The sequence below is a fragment of the Thunnus thynnus genome, chromosome 10, assembly GCF_963924715.1.
Source record: "Thunnus thynnus chromosome 10, fThuThy2.1, whole genome shotgun sequence".
In the NCBI taxonomy this organism is placed as follows: Eukaryota; Metazoa; Chordata; class Actinopteri; order Scombriformes; family Scombridae; genus Thunnus; species Thunnus thynnus.
Window position 1 is genome coordinate 28637775 of NC_089526.1, and position 22817 is coordinate 28660591.

At 41.5% G+C, this 22817-nt stretch overlaps 1 protein-coding gene across 8 annotated transcripts in view; it reads left to right on the top strand.

The window, feature by feature from the left end:
- ubr5 (ubiquitin protein ligase E3 component n-recognin 5) overlaps positions 1-22817 on the top strand; it is a 34399-nt gene that overhangs the window by 4243 nt on the left and 7339 nt on the right. For 3 of the 8 annotated variants that reach the window (XM_067602390.1, XM_067602391.1, XM_067602393.1), the window contains exons 2-44: positions 1172-1216; positions 1351-1432; positions 2162-2238; positions 3837-3956; positions 4627-4906; positions 5101-5260; positions 5598-5747; positions 6506-6717; positions 7093-7209; positions 7612-7722; positions 7893-8047; positions 9044-9161; positions 9362-9546; positions 9747-9856; positions 10330-10442; positions 10608-10754; positions 10894-11005; positions 11138-11292; positions 11393-11590; positions 12653-12863; positions 13165-13291; positions 13504-13655; positions 13907-14002; positions 14394-14517; positions 14665-14762; positions 15186-15343; positions 15765-15856; positions 15995-16141; positions 16323-16441; positions 16645-16771; positions 17083-17212; positions 17459-17619; positions 17769-18008; positions 18220-18343; positions 18611-18722; positions 18852-18983; positions 20050-20307; positions 20436-20704; positions 20860-21071; positions 21456-21689; positions 21949-22022; positions 22142-22314; positions 22409-22558. In XM_067602390.1, coding sequence (XP_067458491.1) covers positions 1172-1216; positions 1351-1432; positions 2162-2238; positions 3837-3956; positions 4627-4906; positions 5101-5260; positions 5598-5747; positions 6506-6717; positions 7093-7209; positions 7612-7722; positions 7893-8047; positions 9044-9161; positions 9362-9546; positions 9747-9856; positions 10330-10442; positions 10608-10754; positions 10894-11005; positions 11138-11292; positions 11393-11590; positions 12653-12863; positions 13165-13291; positions 13504-13655; positions 13907-14002; positions 14394-14517; positions 14665-14762; positions 15186-15343; positions 15765-15856; positions 15995-16141; positions 16323-16441; positions 16645-16771; positions 17083-17212; positions 17459-17619; positions 17769-18008; positions 18220-18343; positions 18611-18722; positions 18852-18983; positions 20050-20307; positions 20436-20704; positions 20860-21071; positions 21456-21689; positions 21949-22022; positions 22142-22314; positions 22409-22558 — 6367 coding nt within the window. The remainder of the gene's footprint in view (positions 1-1171; positions 1217-1350; positions 1433-2161; positions 2239-3836; positions 3957-4626; positions 4907-5100; positions 5261-5597; positions 5748-6505; positions 6718-7092; positions 7210-7611; positions 7723-7892; positions 8048-9043; positions 9162-9361; positions 9547-9746; positions 9857-10329; positions 10443-10607; positions 10755-10893; positions 11006-11137; positions 11293-11392; positions 11591-12652; positions 12864-13164; positions 13292-13503; positions 13656-13906; positions 14003-14393; positions 14518-14664; positions 14763-15185; positions 15344-15764; positions 15857-15994; positions 16142-16322; positions 16442-16644; positions 16772-17082; positions 17213-17458; positions 17620-17768; positions 18009-18219; positions 18344-18610; positions 18723-18851; positions 18984-20049; positions 20308-20435; positions 20705-20859; positions 21072-21455; positions 21690-21948; positions 22023-22141; positions 22315-22408; positions 22559-22817) is intronic. The other 5 variants (XM_067602394.1, XM_067602395.1, XM_067602396.1 and 2 more) reach the window with 3 other exon arrangements.

The following is a 22817-nucleotide window of genomic DNA, read 5'->3' on the forward strand; positions in this document are numbered from 1 at the left end:
CCAGGCAATTAAATTAGGTCGACTGCTTTGATGGGAATCTATGAATATATAATTTTTGGTTCATCATTCATTACGCCTATTATTTGACTAATATAGACATAGTTTAGACTTGCTTTGCACGAGAGTGGTAAAGTGGTAGAAGATATTTATGGTTGCCAGGGTTCCAGAAGTTAACTATTAATTTTCTGCATGGGCAATGCTAAGTTTCTGGATGATGGAATACTGGGCATGAGTTACTCCTGAATGAATCATCAGTGCAAAATGAGACAGTCTTCTGGGGGGAAAAAACGGTTAATTGAGAAAAAGGCAAAGAGCACTGTAGTGAGAAACATCCAATATGTAAAATTCAGTTGCCAGCACTAGTAATGTATAATTCTGGAAATACAGTGTTTATCATTCAGTTTTGAATTATTTTTGGATTAAAGTAGCAACTTGTACCTTATCATAATAACAGTGTTTTAAAAGAAGCTATAACTAGTGCCTCTGGTGCCTCCATAGCAACAGCCACTGAGACTCAGGGGCACAATAATTTTTCATTTGACATACCAAACTCACAGAAAAAAAGATTCCACAGAAAATTTAAATAGTTATAACTAATGGCCATAACAAAATACCTCTTCACAGTTCACTATTCAGTGAGTTTTATAGAAGTTGCTACACTGGCATCATCAGATAGGTCTCAGCCTTCATTCTTGTGCTCTGACAACCAGGCCTGTGACCTGTGCTCTGATATCTGTTGTGCTTAATCAACATTGGTTGACAGCTTATGGCAGCAATGTTTCCATGTTCAGCATCAGCAGCCAAGCACACAGCCATATGTCTCAAGTGATGCTGCAAGCAAAACCATTGTCATGTGTCATAAATAACGTCATTAATGATCAATGTGATTTGTTAAGGCAGTCACGTGGGACAAATGCTATGCTTCTTATTTGCCTCATACTTGTTCGACAGTTATGTTAAACAGAATTTAAATGATATGCACTAAAATGTCTTAGGATTAAGTAAAATGTTGACTGTAATTTTGTTAAATTAACCTTAATGTGTAATCAGTGGTTCATGTTTTGAAGTATCTCTCATCACTGCACTTTTGAATTACATGCTTTAACCTGCATTAATTTGGTTCTAAATGGGTTTTTACTTGCATTAATATAGTCTTAATTTATCTTGTCAGGCTCCGTGAAGTCTCAGAGAAACTCAACAAATACAGCTATAACAGGTGAGTTTGTCAATGTTGTAACTGCTGGCTCATTTGATACATTTGATTAATCACTGTTAACAGGATCTTGTTTGTTATCCTTTATGTTGTCTCATGTGTCTTTGTGCTTGTTTTTCTTTCTTTTCCCAATGTAGTCATCCACACCTTAGCCTGCTTGAGCAGGCCACCCTAAAACAGTGTGTTGTTGGTCCCAACCACGCCGGGTTTCTCCTTGAGGTAATGTTCTATTTTACTTGGAGATCTACAGTGTAGGTTTATTATCTGCTGCCCACCAAAAATAGTTCAATGTGGTGGGAAGATTTTGATTGAAAATGGGCCGCTATTATCAGATGATCTCTGACTTTGCTAAAAACAAAAAAAAACAGAGTGGGTGGTTTGCTTCCATTTTACCTTCCTGTTGTGTAGAAATTCAGTGGATTGCGTGTTTATGTACAGGATACCCCTTAATTAGGTTAATCCAGTTTGAATAGGGTTATAGATAAACTGAAGAGACATGTAGTAATTGACCTCAGTTTATTTATTTCAGCTTTGACAGGCAAACTGATGCAGGCGGAAGTATATGTAGGATGGAGGGGAGTTAAATATTGTGGCTTTATTCTTTGAATTGCAATCATACATTAACGAACATCACAAACAGCAGTGTGTGTTAATTGTTTAATGTAGTTATAACATTACTTATATCTTTGCATATACAGTAGCTCTGTGGTAAATGAACTGATGTCCACAGCAATAATTGGCAGTGTGATTATCATAGACTTGGGTGTAAAAGGCAAAAGGTTTTAGAATGTTTGGCTTGATGATGTGCTCAATATAAGAAGTGATACTTGACTTGATATAGCTAGTTTTCAATTCCTAATTTGATAAATTGTGCTCAAGGTTACAACATGATTAGTAGTTCATTTTTCATATGTTTCACATTAAAAATCATGAATGCATCTTTTTCAGGATGGACGTGTGTGTAGAATCAGCTTTGCTGTCCAGCCTGATCGCCTGGAGCTCAGCAAACCGGATGGCAGCGATGGGTGAGACACTTCTTTATGATGGGATCTGTCCCGGAAACTGTTTCAGCTTTGGCACTGAGTTGGAAAACAGATTGCTTGTGGAGATGCCTAGTACAAGGCACACTGAACATGTTTAGGCTCACTGATGATGGTTACTGTGATTTGAATTCTATTCGGCATTTGTGCCCTTTTTGGCTGAGTGTGAAGCATTTGGGCATGGTTTCACTTCTAGAATAATACTCTTTGCTTCAAAGCTTTCCATCAGAAGTGAAATGTAGATCTGAATACGTTACTGGTCTATTCCCAAAAAGTCCTTTAAATTGGCTGCCGTTGGACTGACGAATGCTTTGGTGTTCCTTGATGAGATAATGATATCTATTGTCATAATAGAGCTGCTTTTCAGAGAGTTTTTCCCATAGTTACATACATCGCAGGGACATATTTGTTTTTCCAATATAAAAATACCAAAGTTTTTCCTTCTAATCTTGACACCAAACAACCAACTGCAAACAGTCCCAAAATTGTTTTTACAACTTTCTGAAAGCCAGTTTCATTTATGACTATGTGTTCCTTTTGCTGTGTTTCTTTTTTCTATTTAAAAAGGGCTTTTTACTAGGTGCTTTGTTTCGTGCTGACTATGAGCATGTATTTTTGGGGAATGTCTCATTGATAGTTGGCGATATCCTGCCAGCAGAACAGTATCCAACAGTGATTTCAGAGTTTTCAAGGTCCCCCTTGCTGCTAAATATCCAATCATGCTGTAAAAGACTGAGGAGCTCCCTGCTCCAAACTTTTCTGCAGAACACATGTTTTATTGCCTGCCGCAGACTTGCAAAAGAAGATGAAGTGGTTTCAAATTGTAATAGCTTTTCAGTCAGCACCATTGTGGGTTGCTGGGAAGCCTATGGAAAAGTGTACTTTAGATTGTCTTGAGCATGTTAGTTGGGTTACTGAAGAAGCCCTTATGTTCTCTGGAGTTTTTGACTCATAACAAAGGTCACATAGATTGTGTCTGCTTGTTGATTTGAATTTGCTGTGTCTCTGTTTATATCTGAATAATTTGAAACCCTGTTTCTGCATTCCATTGCCCTCTGCTAAAGTATGGTACTAAATGTGATTTCATTATTGTATTATTTTGTTGGAAAGTATCTAATTTCCTTGTAACCATAGACTCTTATATGAAATATCTTCAAAATTGTCTTCTTAATTCTGTACCTTTGCCACAGCAAAAAAACAAAAAACATTTAAACCAAATGCCTACTTAGAACACATCAGAAAACAAACTTGGAAGGCATCTCATTAAAACAAATCTTGAAATAGGAGAAAGCAGTCGCAGCCCCAAAACCCCAGGAACTTAAAAAAAAAGTCTTGACGGAGGAACGAGTTGCAGCCAATTCTGATTCCCAAGGGTGTTGCCATGCTAGTCTCCAACATACCCCCTCCTGTTTCACAGTATAATATTCAAGGAAAATAAATCCTGAACCAAGGGGTATAATTTGACAAATACCTGGGGTAATATTAGTTTCTGTTCACCCAGGTAATAAAAAAAAAAGAAAGTCTTTTGGTCCTGTGTGGGACTTTTGTAGGTTTGTAACTGATCTCCCATCTTTTGTTTCCAGTTCAAAGTTGAGCAGTGGTTCAGGGACAGGAAGGAGCTCCAGGCCAGGCAGGACTAGTGATCCGCCCTGGTTCCTGTCTGGTTCTGACACACTGGGCAGACTGGCAGGCAACACCCTTGGGTAAGTTCTGGCAGGGCTGACAGAGACAAATGGTCCTGTTAAAGCTCAGTCTGTAGAGCACAGCACTGACGCTGCAGCTGGATAGGGGTGGATTCAAGGCCACACATTCTGAAGAGAGAACTTCAGGGTGCTAGAAAATGTATTGGGTAAATTTGTCCACCAAATGGGGTATATCAAAAGTATGGTTATATTCATCAACCCAGCTAAATTTGCAGTGTGCCTGGTTGTAATATTACTGTTTCTGTGATTGGTGACCACTGGAGAATATTCCCTCTTCAAAATATAGTAGTTGTGGGTCCTGATATAGAACTTGTGCATAACTGAAAAAGCTGCAGAAAAACCCTCACAGTTTAATACAGAATGGAAAAAAAACCAATGGTTTAAATATATTACACACGTACATAATACATTTATTATCCTCAAGTACTATACTATATCAAAGCTTTTTTTTCTCTTATGCCATTTGATTAAATTAGGAAAATTACCACCAGTTAATTTCTGCCTTCCTGTTAGTGCTGCTGATGCAAAACCGTCTGCACTTCCCAGTCTCTGCTGTCACAGTGATGATTCCCTTCGTACCCAGATGTGTGCGTGTTTTGAGTCTGCTCTGTTAATCAGATGGTGTTTTTGGCAGTTGTATCTGACCCTGGCCTTGTGCTGTGTGTAACAGGAGTCGCTGGAGCTCTGGGGTAAACGGAGGCAGTGGAGGAGGTGGAAGTGGAGGAGGAGCAGGGGGAGGTGGAGCAGGAGGTGGCAGCAGTGGAGGAGGAGGCGGTGGAGGAGGAGGCGGAGGTGGAGGCACGTCTGGCAGGTCGTCAACAGCAGCTCGCGACTCCCGTCGACAGACCAGGGTGATCCGTACAGGAAGGGATCGTGGCTCGGGCCTTTTAGGTAGCCAGCCTCAGCCAGTCATACCAGCTTCTGTCATCCCAGAGGAACTTATTTCTCAGGTACAAATTTTTCAGTGTTATGCACACATATTTTTCTTTGTCAAACTTTTTCTTCAGCTTTTCTAAATTAACCTTTTCATTACTGAAACGAGTCATGCAGTTGATAGTTCATGTGTACTCAAGAGCTGGCATTCTATTCTGCCGTCACATGAGCTTCTATAAAATGTGTCACACTGTTCTTTCTTTTTTACCAGGCCCAGGTAGTCCTTCAGGGGAAGTCCAGGAGTGTGATCATTAGGGAGCTCCAGAGGACCAACCTGGATGTCAACCTCGCTGTCAACAACCTGCTGAGCAGGGATGATGAAGATGGAGATGATGGAGATGACACGGCCAGCGAGTCCTACCTCCCTGGAGGTTTGTCAAGAAAACAAAACAGAAAACGGGGACAGAAAAGACAGCGGGTTATATGAAATATTATTATGTGGTGTCGCAGTGAGAGGTATTTTCAGTCTCTTACACTGTTTGATACTGAAATAGTTGGGGATTTTCAGCAGTTGAAAATATACAGTACATGCACATGATAGAAATAGGCATGTCAAAGACTATTCAAATGATAGATTTCACTGAGAGAGAATTGTTTGACATGGTCAAGACAGTATTGGCTATATTCACATAAAAAAGAAATGTAGTTTTATATTTTTTAAACTTGTTTATTTTACCTTGCATCCTTTTGTGCCTTTGTCCCATGCAGAGGACCTGATGTCCTTATTGGATGCAGACATTCACTCAGCCCATCCCAGTGTGATTATTGATGCTGATGCCATGTTCTCTGAGGACATCAGCTACTTTGGATACCCCTCTTTTAGACGCTCCTCACTGTCCCGCCTAGGATCCTCTAGAGGTAACTCACCAACTCACCTCTGACTAGTGAAGGACAGGCAGGGGTGTTAGAGAGGCTTTGGTGGCAACGCTGGTGATGGCTTTTGTTTGTGGGGAAGGAACTTTGACAGCTTGAAAAGACAACACAACAAACAAGTAGGAAAAACAAGGCAGTAAAAACCCACTAAGTGCTGTTAATATATGAATAATTAGAAGTTATATAACAATCAAAGCTTTTTGGGGGGGCAAAAAATGACAAGTGTTGGGGTAATGAGAAAAAACTCATAAATGTAGTAAAGGTGAAAGCTTATTTGCTGGGGAAATTTAGTCTTATTTTCTCTTCAGTCTGTTCAGCTGGATTTGTAATATGAGTGTTTGGTGTTACAAGCTATAAATGTTTGGTGTTGTATGGTGCATGGCTGTAGTACATACTGTGAGCTCTCTGAGAAAGGCCCGCTAGGCCCACCTGTCTTAACAGGAACCCTTCAAGGCAGTCTATTCTAAAAACCTACCTAGCCCACTTTTAGCCCGTATGCATGCTTTCTTCCTGTCTATCTACTTCCTCTTCTACCTCGCATTTTAACATATGAGCGTGCAAACTGACTTACCCACCAGTATAATTTAGACTCCCACTCAATCTTCAGTACTGCAATTTTGATTTGCATTAAAGTGATTCTAAAGAATCTATCTCTCTCTCTCTATTCTTAAAACTATGTTGACGGGTCTTTCCCAGAGAGTGGCTTACTTCTATCCCACTGGTGTGACCTTATTGCATACCAGTTCTCCTTCTTCCCTTAGAGCGCGACTCAGAGCTGTTGCGTGAGCGTGAGTCTGTATTGAGGTTACGCGAGCGCCGGTGGCTGGATGGAGCCTCGTTCGACACGGAGCGAGGCTCCACCAGCCGTGAGGGCGAGCCCAGCCTGGACAAGAAGAACATCCCGGTTCAGAGTCCTGTCTCCCTGGGAGAGGAGCTCCAGTGGTGGCCTGACAAGGTAGGAGCCATCAGTCTAAACTGTACCCCTTAGAGAAATACATTTCTGAGATTTGCAAGTATTAAAAAATAAATAAATACAGAAATACAAAGCCTTTGCTGTGACACCTTTTAAATTGGGCTCTGGATGATCCTATTTCTCATGATCATCTTGTGATGTTTCTATAACTTGAATCCACTGTTAGCCAATTAGATTAAATGTAAATAATTTATCAATGCACCCAGTTGTGTGTATAACCAAACCAACCTCCAAAAATAGAAGTGTCTTTGTTCACTCTGGTGGAAAATTTCAAATGCTTAAACAAATCATCCTCTCACATTGGCTAGCTAAGTTTTGCTTTACCATACATTTGAGATCTCTTGATTTCCTCTTCAGGATGGAGTGAAGTTTGTAAGCATTGGAGCCATGTTCTCAGAGCTGGTGGCTGTCAGCTCCAAAGGAGAGCTTTATCAGTGGAAGTGGAGCGAACCTGAACCCTACAGGAATGCACAGGTGGAGAATTCAACATGTGTGCATGTGTGTTTGGTTGAGCACTAAATATTTTTGGTAATTTCAAGTTAGACAGTGAAGTTAAGATTAATAAAATGAAAAACTTACCTAGTCTCTTAGGGTCTGTCTTAACACAAAACATTTTGTTTTCCACCTTCTGCCATGATGAATGACTATTTACTGGCATGCTGTTGCATCCATTTCACTACAAGGGCGTGGTTTGATGTTGGTTATTCAGGCAGTGACTGTAATAAAAACAAATTGTCTATATACTGTGTGTTTTTTTCTGAGAAACAGCATCATTTAATCACTTATTGGTGCATGTCTAATGGATAGTAAACACTGATGGTTTATTGCGTGATGGAGAGCTACTGTCTCTAACTCTCCTGTCGTTTGTCCCATCAGAATCCTTCCATTCATCACCCACGTGTGTCCTTCCTGGGTCTGGCCAATGAGAAGATCACCTTATTGTCTGCCAATAGCATTAGAGCTACTGTAGCTACAGAGACCAACAAGGTAGATTATTCTTGCTCCTCTTGACATAATGTGTCTGCTTTGTTCAGTAGAATTAGTATAGCCACAAGGTTGTGATTGAGTAAATGTATGTTTGTACAGTTATTAATCAGCCAGTCTAACATCACACATATGTATTTAATGAATTGATTAATTATGTTTGCGTGGTATAGGTGGCAACCTGGGTGGACGACACACTGAGCACAGTGGCCTCTAAGCTGGAGCACAGTGCTCAGGCTTTCCCTGAGCTGCAGGGGGAGCGCATGGTGTCACTGCACTGCTGCGCGCTCTACACATGTGCACAGCTGGAGAACAGCCTCTACTGGTGGTAAGAGAGTTTTTCCACGAAACTACATTGAATACAATTAACATGATTTATTTTTAACAATAGCATGGGCTTCTGAATGTCCCTGTAATATTGTTATCCTATTATGTGTACTGTCTTAGCAGCCATAGGAGTGTTCATTGAGGGTATAAGCAAAACAAAAGGTTATTGCACATTTCTATTTCACTGTTAGATAAGTATCAGTAAATCAAGAAGTGCTCCTAGCTATGTAAGCAGATAGTGATGATCTGCCTTGTGCTTCACATCTGGTCACGAGTGGTATATTTTTTTGTATTGGAGTATTCATCCAGTGAGAATCACATATGGGGAAAGGTTCTGTAAGTGTATTCATGGTGCTACAGCTGATGACTGTCGATGTTTTTGTCCAGAATTATATCAAAATACAAAGAGTTGTTTAAAAAACATAGTTGTTATATTTTCATATGCCAGAAAAAACACATCATCCACAACATGATTTTAATCTGTTATCTGAATTGTTAGGGTCCCCTTGAAACTTGTACATACACATAGTCCACCAAGCAGCACGTACTTTAACTACTTCCTGCAGTTGTCAACCATATGTATGTATTTCAGTACGTTTATTTTAATGTACTTCCATATCTGCAGTGTACTGTGGTTTCATGATAATGAAAGCTGTATATTTTAATTACACTGTACATGTAAAGCCCAACTAGTGACAAGAGTTGAAAATTAGCAATAGCTATAAATTCTCTGAGCAGCACATCAGTTTCATGCTCTGGGGTGGAAATATGTTAAATCGCATCATCCCAATCAAATAAAATAAAAATTCAATACATAAAATATACTATGGGAAGCAGTGTGAATTCCTTTGTAAGAGCTGATATTTAGCAGGACACTAATGAACTGCTAGCTTTCACTGTGATGCCCTTGTTAACACAAAGTAAGAACTGTACATGTCAGGGAGAGGTATGAATGTCAGTGAAGTTTTGACTGTTCAATGCTTGCATCTGTCTGCAGGGGTGTTGTGCCTTTTAGTCAACGGAAAAAGATGCTTGAAAAGGCCAGAGCCAAGAACAAAAAGCCAAAGTCCAGTGCTGGCATTTCTTCTATACCCAACATCACCGTGGGAACACAGGTAAGGCTCTGTTTTATATTTTCATTGTTTTAATGACAGTGGTGGATTCAACGCCTCTTCTTTTGGGAGTCTTCCACATTTTTGGTTATTATAGCTTTGTCTTTAGTCTTTATGACTTATTTTACAAGCTTTATTTAAACTTTGCTGTTCGTATAAAACAAATGTATTGGTCCTTATACATTTACCGGTTCCTTCTTTAGGTGTGCTTGAGGAATAACCCCCTCTACCATGCCGGTGCAGTGGCCTTTTCTGTCAGCGCTGGGATCCCCAAAGTGGGCGTCCTGTTGGAGTCTGTGTGGAACATGAATGACAGCTGCAGGTTCCAGCTGCGCTCGCCAGAGAGCCTCAAGAACATGGAGAAGACCACTAAGACCCAGGAAATCAAGTCAGTTTCTTTGTATTTCATAGCAAAAAGCTGCCCATTTTTGGATCTGAATAGTCTTTTATCATTTCACTCAATTCACTCTACCACAGTTAGAAAGTAACACATGGACTTCAGTCCCCCTGGTTACAGATGGTGGATTTGCTAGATCTCATAAAGCTAAAAGTAAAGATAATGTTGGTTATCTTGTTTTTACCCTATAGGACGGAAAGCAAACCAGAGCTGGTGAAGACTGAGATGGGTCCTCCTCCTTCCCCAGCTTCTACCTGCAGTGATACCTCTTCCATCGCTAGCAGTGCCTCACTGCCCTACAGTATGTCAGCTTCTCTTGTGCTATCTCTCCCTTTTAACCTCTACCTCTCTCAACAGCACTCAAGTCTTGGCTTTTCTCTCTATCTTCCAGGCACAGAACCAATTTCTTCCTCACTCTGTGCTCTCATTAGTCCTTTGACTTTGAAACAGATGGTGCACAGGCTTTTATCAGCAAGTTTTTCCCTTGCCTGTTTTCCTATGTAGGAAGTTTTGCCAGCTAACAGTATATACTGTCGTATATTCGGTCGCCTTTTTAACATGTCTTATCATCTGAAACATATGGCTAGCTGCCAGTGTTAATTTTCCTTAGTCCACACTTGACTTTATGTCACCTGGTCAGCAGTATGTTTTTACTGCCCTTATCAGGAGTCTTATTCCAAAGCATTTGCAATTCCTTAATGCAAATAATGAAGTGTCTTATTTGAATATGCTGTGATCAGAGCACTAACAGTTACAATGCTGTACTACTTGCAGAGCGAAGGCGCTCTACCCCGGCTCCCAAAGAGGAAGAGAAGGTGAATGAGGAGCAGTGGCCTCTCAGGGAGGTGGTGTTTGTGGAGGATGTTAAAAATGTCCCTGTGGGAAAGGTGAGTGCATCTGAAATATAGAGATACATTGAAGATCACAATATCTTGGAATAGTAAGAAATGCTTGTGTGCAAGACTGTTATCAGATCATTTGTCCCTGGTATGTGTGTTTTTATGTCATGACAGCTCAGTTTCACAACTAATCATCTTCATATTATGTTCTAGGTGCTTAAAGTGGATGGTGCGTATGTTGCTGTTAAGTTTCCAGGGACATCAAGCAGCATGAGCAACCAGAGCACTGCTGCTCCCACTGACTCAGACCCATCATCCCTGCTACAGGACTGTAGGCTCCTCAGAATAGATGAGCTGCAGGTATGAACACAAATAGATCTGTTATTGCTTGTGTTCATCTCAGTATATGAAGTTCAAAGTAAATAATTGGAATATGCATTTGTACTGGACTGAGCATCTATCCTGACATTTTGTATTTTCTTCAATCTGCTTCTCTTAGGTGGTCAAAACTGGCGGAACTCCTAAAGTTCCTGACTGTTTTCAGCGTACACCTAAAAAGCTCTGTATCCCAGAAAAGGCTGAGATTCTGGCTGTGAATGTTGACTCCAAAGGTTTGTCAGTTTCTATATGTCAGTGTATGTCAATATTATTGACAAATATACAGTAAATATGTTTATTATACGTATACATTTGTGGTTCTGAATGTAGTGATCCCAGCTCTTACACATCTGTCCATCTTCCAGGAGTCCATGCAGTGCTGAAAACTGGCAACTGGGTAAGGTACTGTATCTTTGACCTGGCCACAGGCAAAGCTGAGCAGGAGAATAACTTCCCTACTAGTAACCTGGCCTTCCTTGGGCAGAGTGAGCGCAATGTGGCTATCTTTACTGCAGGACAGGTAAGATGATCTCCCAAATGGGTGACATGTTTTTGCAGTTTTTGTTGGAGAGAGCCTTACTGTCTACATATTTTAAATATTGAAATCATTTTTCTTCCAGGAATCTCCCATCATCCTCCGAGATGGAAATGGCACAATCTACCCCATGGCTAAAGACTGCATGGGTGGAATTCGAGATCCTGATTGGCTGGACCTGCCACCTATAAACAGCCTGGGAATGGGGGTGCACTCTCTGGCCAATCTCCCCTCTAACTCCACCATTAAAAAGAAAGCTGCTATTATTATCATGGCTGTTGAGGTAAACATTGTGTAATAAAGACTGAAACAAATGAACAAATAGTTAAACATTGTGTGTAGTGTTATACCCTACCATTGAATCATAGTCCTCAGCTACTTTGCAAAACCCACGCTGCCAGTTTTAGTGTGTAGTTTAGTGTGTTTAGTTTTTGCAACATTTCTCCATGTTGTTACTACTTTTCTACTAGGGGTGTAACGGTACACAAAATTCACGGTTCGGTATGAACATCGGTCTTTGGGACACAGTTCGGAATGATTTCGGTACAGCCATAAAAAAGGAAAGGTATAACATAATATTTTGGTCCTTCATTTTGAAAAACAAACATCCAACAATGGCTCATCGGTCAAAACTATTACTGAAACACTTTAGTTGTGCTGCAGTAGAGTGAGGACACCTGCTGACAGCTGATTTATGATCTAACTGTATACAAAGTAGTTCAAACCAGCTCCACCTCCAGCAGCTAAAACAGTAACATGCTGCTGATGCACTGATGCTTCAGTATTATGTATATAATATATGGAAACATTTAAAGCCATGTAAATGAGAATTGCAACTGCCTTATTTGAGCTGAATTTAGTCTCTTCCTTGTGTTTTTCATGTATGTATTCATTGTCTGTTGTGTTTTATTTCTACTTAAACTGTAATTGGTGTGCTGCCTTGGCCAGGTCTCCCTTGTAAAAGAGATTTCAATCTTAAGGGACTTCTGGTTAAATTAAAAAAAAGAAATCAGTCAGAGGGACCAAACCACCACTTTTAATTTCTTACTTTTTAACTACATTTTTCTCTCTTAGAACTGGTACGAATGACGTGCTTTCTGACCACGTCGGAAAGCAAATGTGTTTATCGTTGGTTTGAATGGCTTCACTCAAATTCTTCGTATGACTGCATGGCACGAACTGTAATGTCCGCAACGTGATGGTTGGGATGAATACACGTACCGTTACACCCCTACTTTCTACCCATAAATCTGTCTGGACAAACAAAAAACAATGCTGTCTATGTCACAATGAGACATCAAAGACATCCAAATCAGTACTCACTCATCCCTATTGTCTCTTTTAGAAGCAGACACTGATGCAGCATGTGCTGCGTTGTGACTATGAGGCGTGTCGACAGTACCTGGTGAACCTTGAGCAAGCTTTCCTGTTGGATCAGGGCAGCCAGGCCCTTGGAGCACTTCTGGGCCACCGCTGTGATGGAAACCGCAATATCCTTCATGCTGCTGTCTCTGTCTGCTTTCCTGTTAGTAACAAGGAAACCAAAGAGGAGGAAGGTAAGCTGTGTTAGGCAGTCACCGTTAGGTTCTCTCTGAGAGCTACGTCTGATGTAACATCATGATATTCACTTTGATATTTAAATTAGATCAGACAAGTTTCTTATCTTAATTTGCTGGTTATAGTTAGTTTCCTCAGTGTCTCTCAGTTTTGGACTTCATCATTTTTAGAAAATTTGAATTGGGGAAAAATGGAAGAAAATTGCTTTCTAGCTCAAAGTTTGCTCACCTGTATCAATTTAATTGCCTGCTGCCTCCTGACTCTTTTTTTATGCTAAGTAACCGTGCTGTTTCATTTCAGAAGCTGAAAGGTCGGAAAGAAACACGTTTGCAGAGCGTCTGTCTGCTGTGGAGGCGATTGCCAATGCCATCTCTGTGGTCTCAAGCAACAGCTCTGGAAATAGGACTGGCTCCTCCAGTAGCCGAGGGTAAATTTTCAGTTGTTCAAAGGAAGAAAAATGTTGTTTTTTGTGGTACAGGGAATATTTAAGGAAAAATAGTCTTTGCAGCAAACCACACGTCATTTTGAGGAAACAAAAGTCCCTTGTAAGAAAGGAATCTTATCTGCAATCCCATTCCAGTAAACATGTTTGTAATTTTTCTGTAGTATGACAATGCACATTTTGTGTTTTGTCTCCAGGCTTCGTCTGAGGGAAATGATGAGGAGGTCTTTAAGAGCAGCAGGTCTTGGCCGCCATGAGTCCGGCCCATCATCCAGTGACCACCAGGACCCTGTGTCACCACCCATTGCCCCACCAAGTTGGGTCCCTGACCCCCCACCCATGGACCCTGGTCAGTGCATCTTAGAATTAGTAGATTATCTACCGTGTGCTGGTCTTTTAGGACCAGTGCAGCTGTATGAATTGTTGTCAGTCTGAAGGTGACCTTACATAACTGTGTTTGAGAGTCTGTCTATTGAGAAGTTGAACTCTTCTTCCTCACCTTACTGAATGAATCCACGACTTGGCAGTGATGTGTTCCTTAAAGTATGTGAAATCTACAAACTTAGTAATATCGCATGACTGTTTTTATTGTATCAACAGATGGTGACATCGACTTTATTCTAGCACCAGCTGTGGGTTCACTCACTACTGCCTCCACTGGGACCAGCCAAGGACCCAGTACCTCCACCATACCAGGTTACATATCATCTTCACTATAGAGGAGGAGATTATCTTTTTCTAGTGATATGAGAAAGTCAAGTTGTGCTTTGTTTATTGGGAAGGACATGGCAAACCTGTATTGGTCTTGCGTCACACCTCAAAAGTTTGACTGACCATTCCTAAAATGCTAATTAAATATATGCTAAGGTAATAACGTTGTACAGAAGCAGCCAAAATACAGGTATATGTATTTATACAGTGTTGCTACAGGAGATAATTCTAAATAAATTTCTGTGGATAAATAATGACACGCTGGTGCTTTCCCCGTATACGTTGTGGAAATTAGTGCTTGAACAGCTATATGTTTTGTTGCTGTATTCAAACTGTGCTTGTGTCATCTAATGGATTTTGTTCTCCATATGAGCAGGGCCATCCACTGAGCCATCTGTGGTTGAATCTAAAGACAGGAAGGCCAACGCCCACCTCATCCTAAAGCTGATGTGTGACAGTGTTGTTCTGAGGCCACACCTACGGGAGCTACTCTCTGCCAAGTACGATTCTTTATTTCCATAAGAGCATACTTAAAAATACTCTTTCTTTTACATTGGATAGTCCTGACTTATCCGTTATTCTTTCTTTATTTGCCCTTCTGTGGCTCTAAAGTGCTTGTGTATAATGTTATTGCTGTTGTTTAACAGGGATGCACGTGGAATGACCCCATTCATGCTGGCAGTCAGTGGGAGAGCCTACCCGGCAGCCATCACTGTGCTGGAGGCTGCTCAGAAAATGGCCAAGGGTAAGTTAATTAGTCAGCTTTCTGCCTTCCCTTGTAAGCCGGGTTGTCATTTAAAGGGAGACTGTTGACTTACAAACCTATACTTAAATGTCAGCACTGCTTGCTTCCCTTGTTATAATGTACATGCAGTATATGCTATACATGTATGGTAATGTGGTCCTGATACTAAGAATGGGGTAGATACAGAAATGAAGTTTGCATGACCGACCGGCCACCTCCCCTGTGAACACATTCTGAGAAAACGACATACTTTTCGTGAATCTGGTGTAATTTCAACTGGTTAGATAACAGTCGCAACATTGGAGGTTATCCATGAGTTACGTGAATCCTGACCTATTTTTCTGCCCTGTTTTCAGCATCTAACTATCATGTTGTAACTGGCATTCCTGTTTCCATATTCTCCCTTAAATGTCCTGAATACAGTGGGCGACCCAGGCATCGCAGAGAAGGAGGATGCAGATTCCGTGTTCATGGAAATGATTTGCCCCCTGGGGACCAACCCAGATGATTCGCCCCTCTATGTTCTTTGCTGCAACGACACCTGCAGTTTCACTTGGACTGGAGCTGAGCACATTAACCAGGTCAGCCCTCACACTGAAAATCAGAGGAAAAACTCTCATCGCTAGAAAAAGTGTGTTGTGCACGTGTTCACAGCAGTCAATTAAGGATCGGACATTTATTTAATAATATTAACTTTGAAGACAGTTATGTAACTGACAACCTGATTAGCCTAAAAAAGAGATAAAAAGAGTGCGTTTTTCCATTCTAATTTAATTACTGCTGCTTACTGAAGCATAAAAAATCAGCAGAATAAAACATTGCCAGCAGGCACCAAGGTAGAGGACATGAATACACAGGCCAACTTTGATAATATTAAGTGGTACTGGGCTTTGTTTCTGTGCATAAGTGTAACCTCACTAGTATTGGAGATGGTCTTTGTTAATAATGTTCAATAGAAAGTTGGCACACTGGCATTTTTCATCACACTGACTTTGTATTTAGGATATCTTTGAGTGTCGGACTTGTGGTTTGCTGGAGTCCCTCTGCTGCTGCACTGAGTGTGCCAGGGTGTGTCACAAAGGACATGACTGCAAGTAAGTCCTAGCTTTTAGTGTGGTGATATTAAAGCTTTGTAGAAGTTCGTATATGTCTTACTATTGCTCTTGATTCTGTATTTCAAACTAGGTCACATGGATGATTGTAAATTGGTGTCACTACTGTTTTTCCCTCAGGCTGAAGAGGACTTCTCCCACAGCATACTGTGACTGTTGGGAGAAATGTAAGTGTAAAACGCTGATCGCAGGCCAGAAGGCTGCTCGTCTGGATCTGCTGTACAGGTTACTCACCACCACTAACCTGGTCACCACACCAAATAGCAGGTAAGACCATCCATCTCCACTTTACTTCCTTCTTTTTAGCTCCCTAATAGGCAAGTAGCTGTAGTCCTTGCAGGGTAATCAGTACCCTTTACAGAATATATAAATGATAGCTTCTAGTGTGTGTGAATGGCAAAAAATCACTCTGACTTTTCTGTTTACCCCCCCCCCCTCCCATCTGTAGGGGTGAGCATATATTACTGTTCCTGGTGCAGACTGTAGCCAGGCAGAGTGTTGAGCACTGTCAGTACAGACCACCTCGCATCAGAGAGGACAGGAATCGTAAGGCTGCTAATGCAGAAGGTAGGTTCACCATCATTCTGACATTTTACCTGCCAATAACCATCACTGCAGACTACAGGTCTATAAATCTTACAAACATTCATATGAATTTATTTTTCTGCTATCTCTTTTCAGTTATGAATGTGGTTTTGGTTGCAGTCTTTAAAATATTCTGCCCTAGGTGTCTGGTGTATAAAATGCTATTGCCCTCTCCTCTCTTTTAGACTCTGATATGCCCGACCATGACCTAGAACCTCCTCGCTTTGCTCAGCTGGCTCTGGAGAGAGTCCTGCAGGACTGGAATGCCCTCAAGTCTATGATCATGTTCGGTTCTCAGGAGAATAAAGACCCGTGAGTGTAGCTGCTATAGTTGTTACTAAGGGATTGAAAGACTTAAAAAGTAACACACAGAAGTCTCAACAGCAATATGTCTTTCCAAAAACAATATCCTAGTTAAAGGGGATAATGCACAACCTCTTTGTCAGAAGTTTTCACAGTATGTTACTTGTTATGCACTGTAGTGATGTTGATACTGACCTTATTTAACAGATCAGTATGGGGCAAACATGATTTATGTAGTTACAGGCTCATGGCAACAAGTATAAAGTTTTGTGCTCTTTAACAGTCATTATTTAGACTTGTATATTTTGTTATACTTCCAGACTCAGTGCCAGCAGCAGAATTGCCCACCTACTGCCTGAAGAGCAGGTATACTTGAATCAGCAGAGTGGCACCATTCGCCTTGACTGTTTCACCCACTGCCTCATTGTCAAGTGTGCTCCTGACATCACTGTAAGTCTAGTTAATCTTTACTTCTCTGATTTGATTCCTTTGTCAGCTCCTTTATTTACATCTGAATGTGCACACAATGTTCAAAAAATTCTTCATTATGAATAGTTCTTGATTAGGTAAACAGCACATAATACCACCTAAATATCACCAGTGGTAATGCATTTTCTTTTTTTTTTTTTTTGGTGTTATCATACCCTTGCATGGTATTTTTGGTCATCAGTGGGTGTTTTTATTCTCTTGTATTAGTTTATAGACACTTTACTGGGTACACTGGTGAAGGAGCTGCAGAACAAGTACACTCCTGGCCGGAGAGAGGAGGCGGTCAACGTCACCAGAAGGTTCCTACGCTCAGTAGCCCGGGTATTTGTCATCCTCAGCGTAGAGATGGCCTCATCCAAGAAGAAAAAGTAAGAACACACAGCATTAAGGTTTTCAAGTAAAGTTTTAGACAAAGGAATTAATGTGGTTATCAATGAGCCAGCCCTACAAAATGTGGCTCCAGTTTTGACATTGTCTTTTGAACATAACACTGATTCTCTCAATTTCCTTCATTCAGCAACTTCATCCCCCAGCCCATTGGGAAATGTCGACGTGTTTTCCAAGCTCTGCTGCCCTACGCTGTGGAGGAGCTGTGTAATGTGGCGGAGTCACTGATTGTTCCAGTGCGAATGGGCATCGCGAGACCTACAGCTCCATTTACTTTGGCCAGCACCAGTATCGATGCTGTTCAGGGCAGTGAGGAACTCTTCTCTGTTGAACCGCTTCCCCCAAGACCCTCACCTGACCAATCCAGCAGGTCAGTTAGTTTTGTTACCTCCATTTTCTTGTCAGGTGGTAGTTCTCGGCAATTATGATGATTAAAATGTGTATGTATTGTATCAGTGAGTTATTGAGTCAGTCTGTTGATTTTTTTACTTGGAGAGAAGATTGCCAAAAGGAAAAGAAGATGCTTGATTTTTCTTATTCAAGACATATAATGACTCTGGGCTTGTGCTTCATTTTTCCAGCTCCAGTCAGACAGCTGCCTCTTATATCATCAGGAACCCCCAGCCTCGGCGCAGCAGCCAGTCTCAGCCCGTCAGAGGGAGAGATGAGGAGCAGGATGACATCGTATCAGCAGATGTTGAAGAGGTTGGGAGCCTTGTTATAAAATCATTAAGGCCATAATGCACTTAGCGTGCAAAGTGATTCAGTGCATGTCGGTGACTTTGCAAAGACGCATAATGCCACCAAGAACTCAAAATGTTTACAAAGCAAGATTTCACTCAGATTAGGGTGAATATTTTTATTTCTATAGTTTATTTAGTTTACTCCAATTACACTATAATTTCAGCTTGAAATCTGGTGAGGTTTTTTTTCTTCTCTCTTGGATCTAATTATATTATGTTTGTCTCTCAGGTTGAAGTTGTAGAGGGAGTAGCAGGGGAGGAAGACCACCATGATGACCAAGAGGAACAGGGAGAAGAAAACGCTGAGGCAGAAGGACAGCATGATGAGCACGATGAGGATGGTGAGACAAACCCTTCTTTTTATCGGCGTGCAAGGGGATCAGTGACTTCGTTGGTGAATAATCACTTGAACTTGAAACCTCAGCCGACAGTGTTTAAAGCATCCCCTTTGTCTTTGTTCCTTCTTTTAGGAAGTGACATGGAGCTGGATCTGCTGGCAGCAGCTGAAACCGAGAGTGACAGTGAAAGCAACCACAGCAATCAGGATAATGCTAGCGGCCGCAGGAGCGTCGTCACAGCAGCCACTGCTGGCTCTGAAGCAGGTTGGTCAACAGCTGTTTTTAATCTTGCAGTTTAGATGTCAGTTTAGATTTTCTTTTCAGTCTCTTTACTTGATGAAACATTCTCCTCAATTTCTATACACTGTTCCTTTTGAGTTTTTTTTTTTGTGGAAATGTGGTCACCTGTCTTATTGACCTCCTTAAACTGAAATCTGTCCAAATTTGTGTAAGGCTTCAACTGCTTACTAAATAGAAACTGCATTTCTGTCTTGCTGCACTGTGGTGTATTTTTTTTCCCTTGAATTACAGACTAATTCAGTCCTCACAAAGTCACTTGTGCTTAACGGTCAGCATTTTGGATTGTGGGGCTTTATGTTTGGAGAGCTAATGATACAGCAGACAAAATGGTTCCTGGCTGAATACCCAATGTATTTCATTTGCAGGCAGTAGGGTGTCCTTGGCATTTCCTATTTTTGGTATGAGCTCCTCTTTACTTCAATGCATATACAGATGTCAGGGCAAGAGTGAATTTGCAATTTGCATACACAGTTTCCCGCTCAGAGTTCTTCCGTTTTGTCCCCTTCTCACATTTTCACTGTTACTGTGTCTGTCATTTTTTTTTAACTAATACTATCCTTCATCACAAGTGTAGTCTTCTTCTTTCATCCAAATAACAAACTATTCAACTTATAGCTTCTCCAAATGGTGTGGTGTTTTTTCTCCCTGGCCATCTAAAATGTGTATTTCTTACTAATGTTGTTCATTTCCTCTAAGAAAATAAATTCAGTACAGTTGAGACATTTCTGTTCTTTCTCTCTAATGAAATTTCCAATAACCTTAAAAAATGCAGACAACTAAGCCATATAATATTTAGCACAAGTTGATCAACAGAGAGCGCAGCTGTTGTTTTGACTTGAAGCCTCGGTGTTTTCACTGTCATATTAGTGTTGTTTGGCCTTGTAGTGGTGTGATTCACTAACCCGCACTCCTGCCTGGATAAATCTGTTGTGAAAGACAAAAGAGAGGGGGGTCGAGACGAACACACAAACCATTAAACTTGTCGCCTTTTATCTTTTCTCTTCGTCCCTTATCCTCTTCCTCTCTGAAGGTGCCAGCAGTGTCCCTGCCTTCTTTTCAGAGGACGACTCCCAGTCCAACGACTCAAGTGACTCTGACAGCAGCAGCAGTCAGAGCGATGATGTCGACCAGGAGACGTTCCTGTTGGATGAGCCTCTGGAAAGGACGACTAGCGCTTCCCACGCCAACAGCGCAGCCCAGGCTCCTCGCTCCATGCAGTGGGCTGTTAGAAACACCCCCAGCCAAAGGGCCACTGGAAGTGCTCCCTCTAGTTCCTCAACACCAGCCGGTCAGTGGAGCTTTGTCTGATTGTGGAATTTTATTCTTAAGTGTCTACTGTATGTTTATGATCCAGATGATGTCACAGAAATGGTACATATTAAGTTTACCTGATCTGATCTTTGTCTTCTTTCACAGCGAGCTCCACAGGCCTGATATATATTGACCCTACCAATCTGCGTCGCTCCAGTGCTATTAGCTCCAGTGCTGCTGCAGCGGCAGCAGCTTTGGAGGCCAGCAACTCCAGCAGCTATCTGACGTCTGCCAGCAGCCTGGCTCGGGCCTACAGCATTGTCATCAGGCAGATCTCAGACCTTATGAGTCTGATTCCGAAGTACAACCATCTAGTCTACTCACAGTATCCTGCTGCTGTGAAGCTGACCTACCAGGATGCAGTCAACCTGCAGGTAAGATCCACTGCCATCATGTGGTGATCAAAATAGACTTCACTGCACCACCAACGCAAGAAATTTCCATCCCTATAAAATATTGAACTACACTGTATCCATCATCTGCCCAATGAATTGAATAAGAGTAAAATGTTTGTCATGTGTTGAAACAGAACTATGTTGAAGAAAAGCTGATTCCCACCTGGAACTGGATGGTGTCTATCATGGATTCCACCGAGGCTCAGTTGCGATATGGCTCGGCCCTGTCATCTGCTGGAGACCCGGGTCACCCCAGTCACCCTCTCCACGCCTCTCAGCACTCAGCTCGCAGGGAACGCATGACTGCTCGGGAGGAGGCCAGTCTCCGCACCTTGGAAGGACGCAGGTAAAAGAAATCAATCGTTTTGAGTTTTTTTAAAAAAAATCTTTAAAATAATTCTTTTTTACACTACTTAGTTTGATCAGTTGATTTGTTTAACTGTTATATGAACTGGTTAAAATGGGTCTTGATGGAATATCCGTAGAGCCTTAACACAAGTATACTCTGTAGTTATTTAATAAGAAGACCTGAAGCAACCACAGAAGAAATCAGGAAGAACTCCTTTAAGAGCCAACTTTTTACAGTCCTAATCGAATACTTTCCATCGTGTGTTCAAAATAGTTTGCTTCACACTTTGCAGAATTGGCTAGTTCCATATTTGTGCCTTCCTGCATTAGTAAGGTTAGCAATGTTCTCACTTGTTTTGTATGTGTTTTGTATTTGTTTTAGAAGAGCAGCCACTCTGCTGACAGCTCGCCAGGGTATGATGTCAGCGCGGGGTGACTTCCTGAACTACGCCTTATCACTGATGCGCTCCCACAATGATGAGCACTCCGATGTGCTTCCTGTGCTGGACGTGTGCTCGCTGAAACATGTGGCCTACGTTTTCCAGGCTCTCATCTACTGGATTAAGGCCATGAACCAGCAGACCACCCTGGACACCCCACAGATGGATAGAAAGAGGTAAATGGAGAAAACAAGGGCAACATTAATGGTTACGGGTCTTGGTCACTGGACAACTGAATTACCTGCAGAGAATTTCACATGATCGCTATGGCAACAAACCTCAGAAACCCTGGTGTCTTGCTTAACAAAGCAAATGGCAAGAATGATAAATACCAGGGTGTTTGATGAATCATTGTTTAAAATGTGAAAAACTTCTATGACTACATGTACCTGTGTTTTAAACAGTATTTGTTCTCTGTTTTATTTTTATTTGTAGGAATCGAGAGATTTTGGAACTGGGTTTGGACAATGAGGATTCTGAACATGAGAATGATGAGGACACCAATCAAAGTAAGTCAGATAACTAATACTAATAATAATAGACACTGTCTGTCAGTGTCAATACATTGAAATGCTTGGTTAATATATTGTTTGTGCTAACAAGTTGGTTTGTTTCTATCTCACCCCAGGTTCAACTCTACAGGACAAGGATGAGGACCCGGTTCCAGCTGAGACTGGTCAGAACCACCCCTTCTTTCGTCGCTCTGACTCCATGACCTTCCTGGGCTGCATCCCACCCAACCCCTTCGATGTTCCCTTGGCTGAGGCCATTCCACTGGCAGACCAGCCCCACCTCCTGCAGGTCAGAATTACTGCTCAGTTTCTGAGAGAAAGATATTCTGTAACTGCCAAACAGCCTTCGTGGCCTCAACCTCATTTTGCTTCTTTTCTTCCAGCCTAATGCCAGGAAGGAGGATCTGTTCGGTCGTCCCTCTCAGGGCTTGTACTCCTCCTCTTACATGGCAACCAAAGGCCTGGCTGAGGCAAGCATGGACAGGAACTGCCTGGAGGTAAACATGGGCTCCTCTCTACCCTCCCCCTCTCAGGTATACCACCCCTCTTCATCGGACAAACACGCTGGCAGCTGTGTTCTAATATCCACTAATAATAACTAACATGTTTGAATTTTGAAGGAATGCCACACTTTTAAATAGAAATCTGTTAAAGCTATCCAGGATTCATTATGTCCTATTCACTGTTTCCACAGCTCTTTGGAAGCTCTGGAAATAATAAATAGGAAAAAAGGATGGATATAATGGGTAGTCGTTTTGATTACAGTCATACATGTGGATATTAAAACATAGC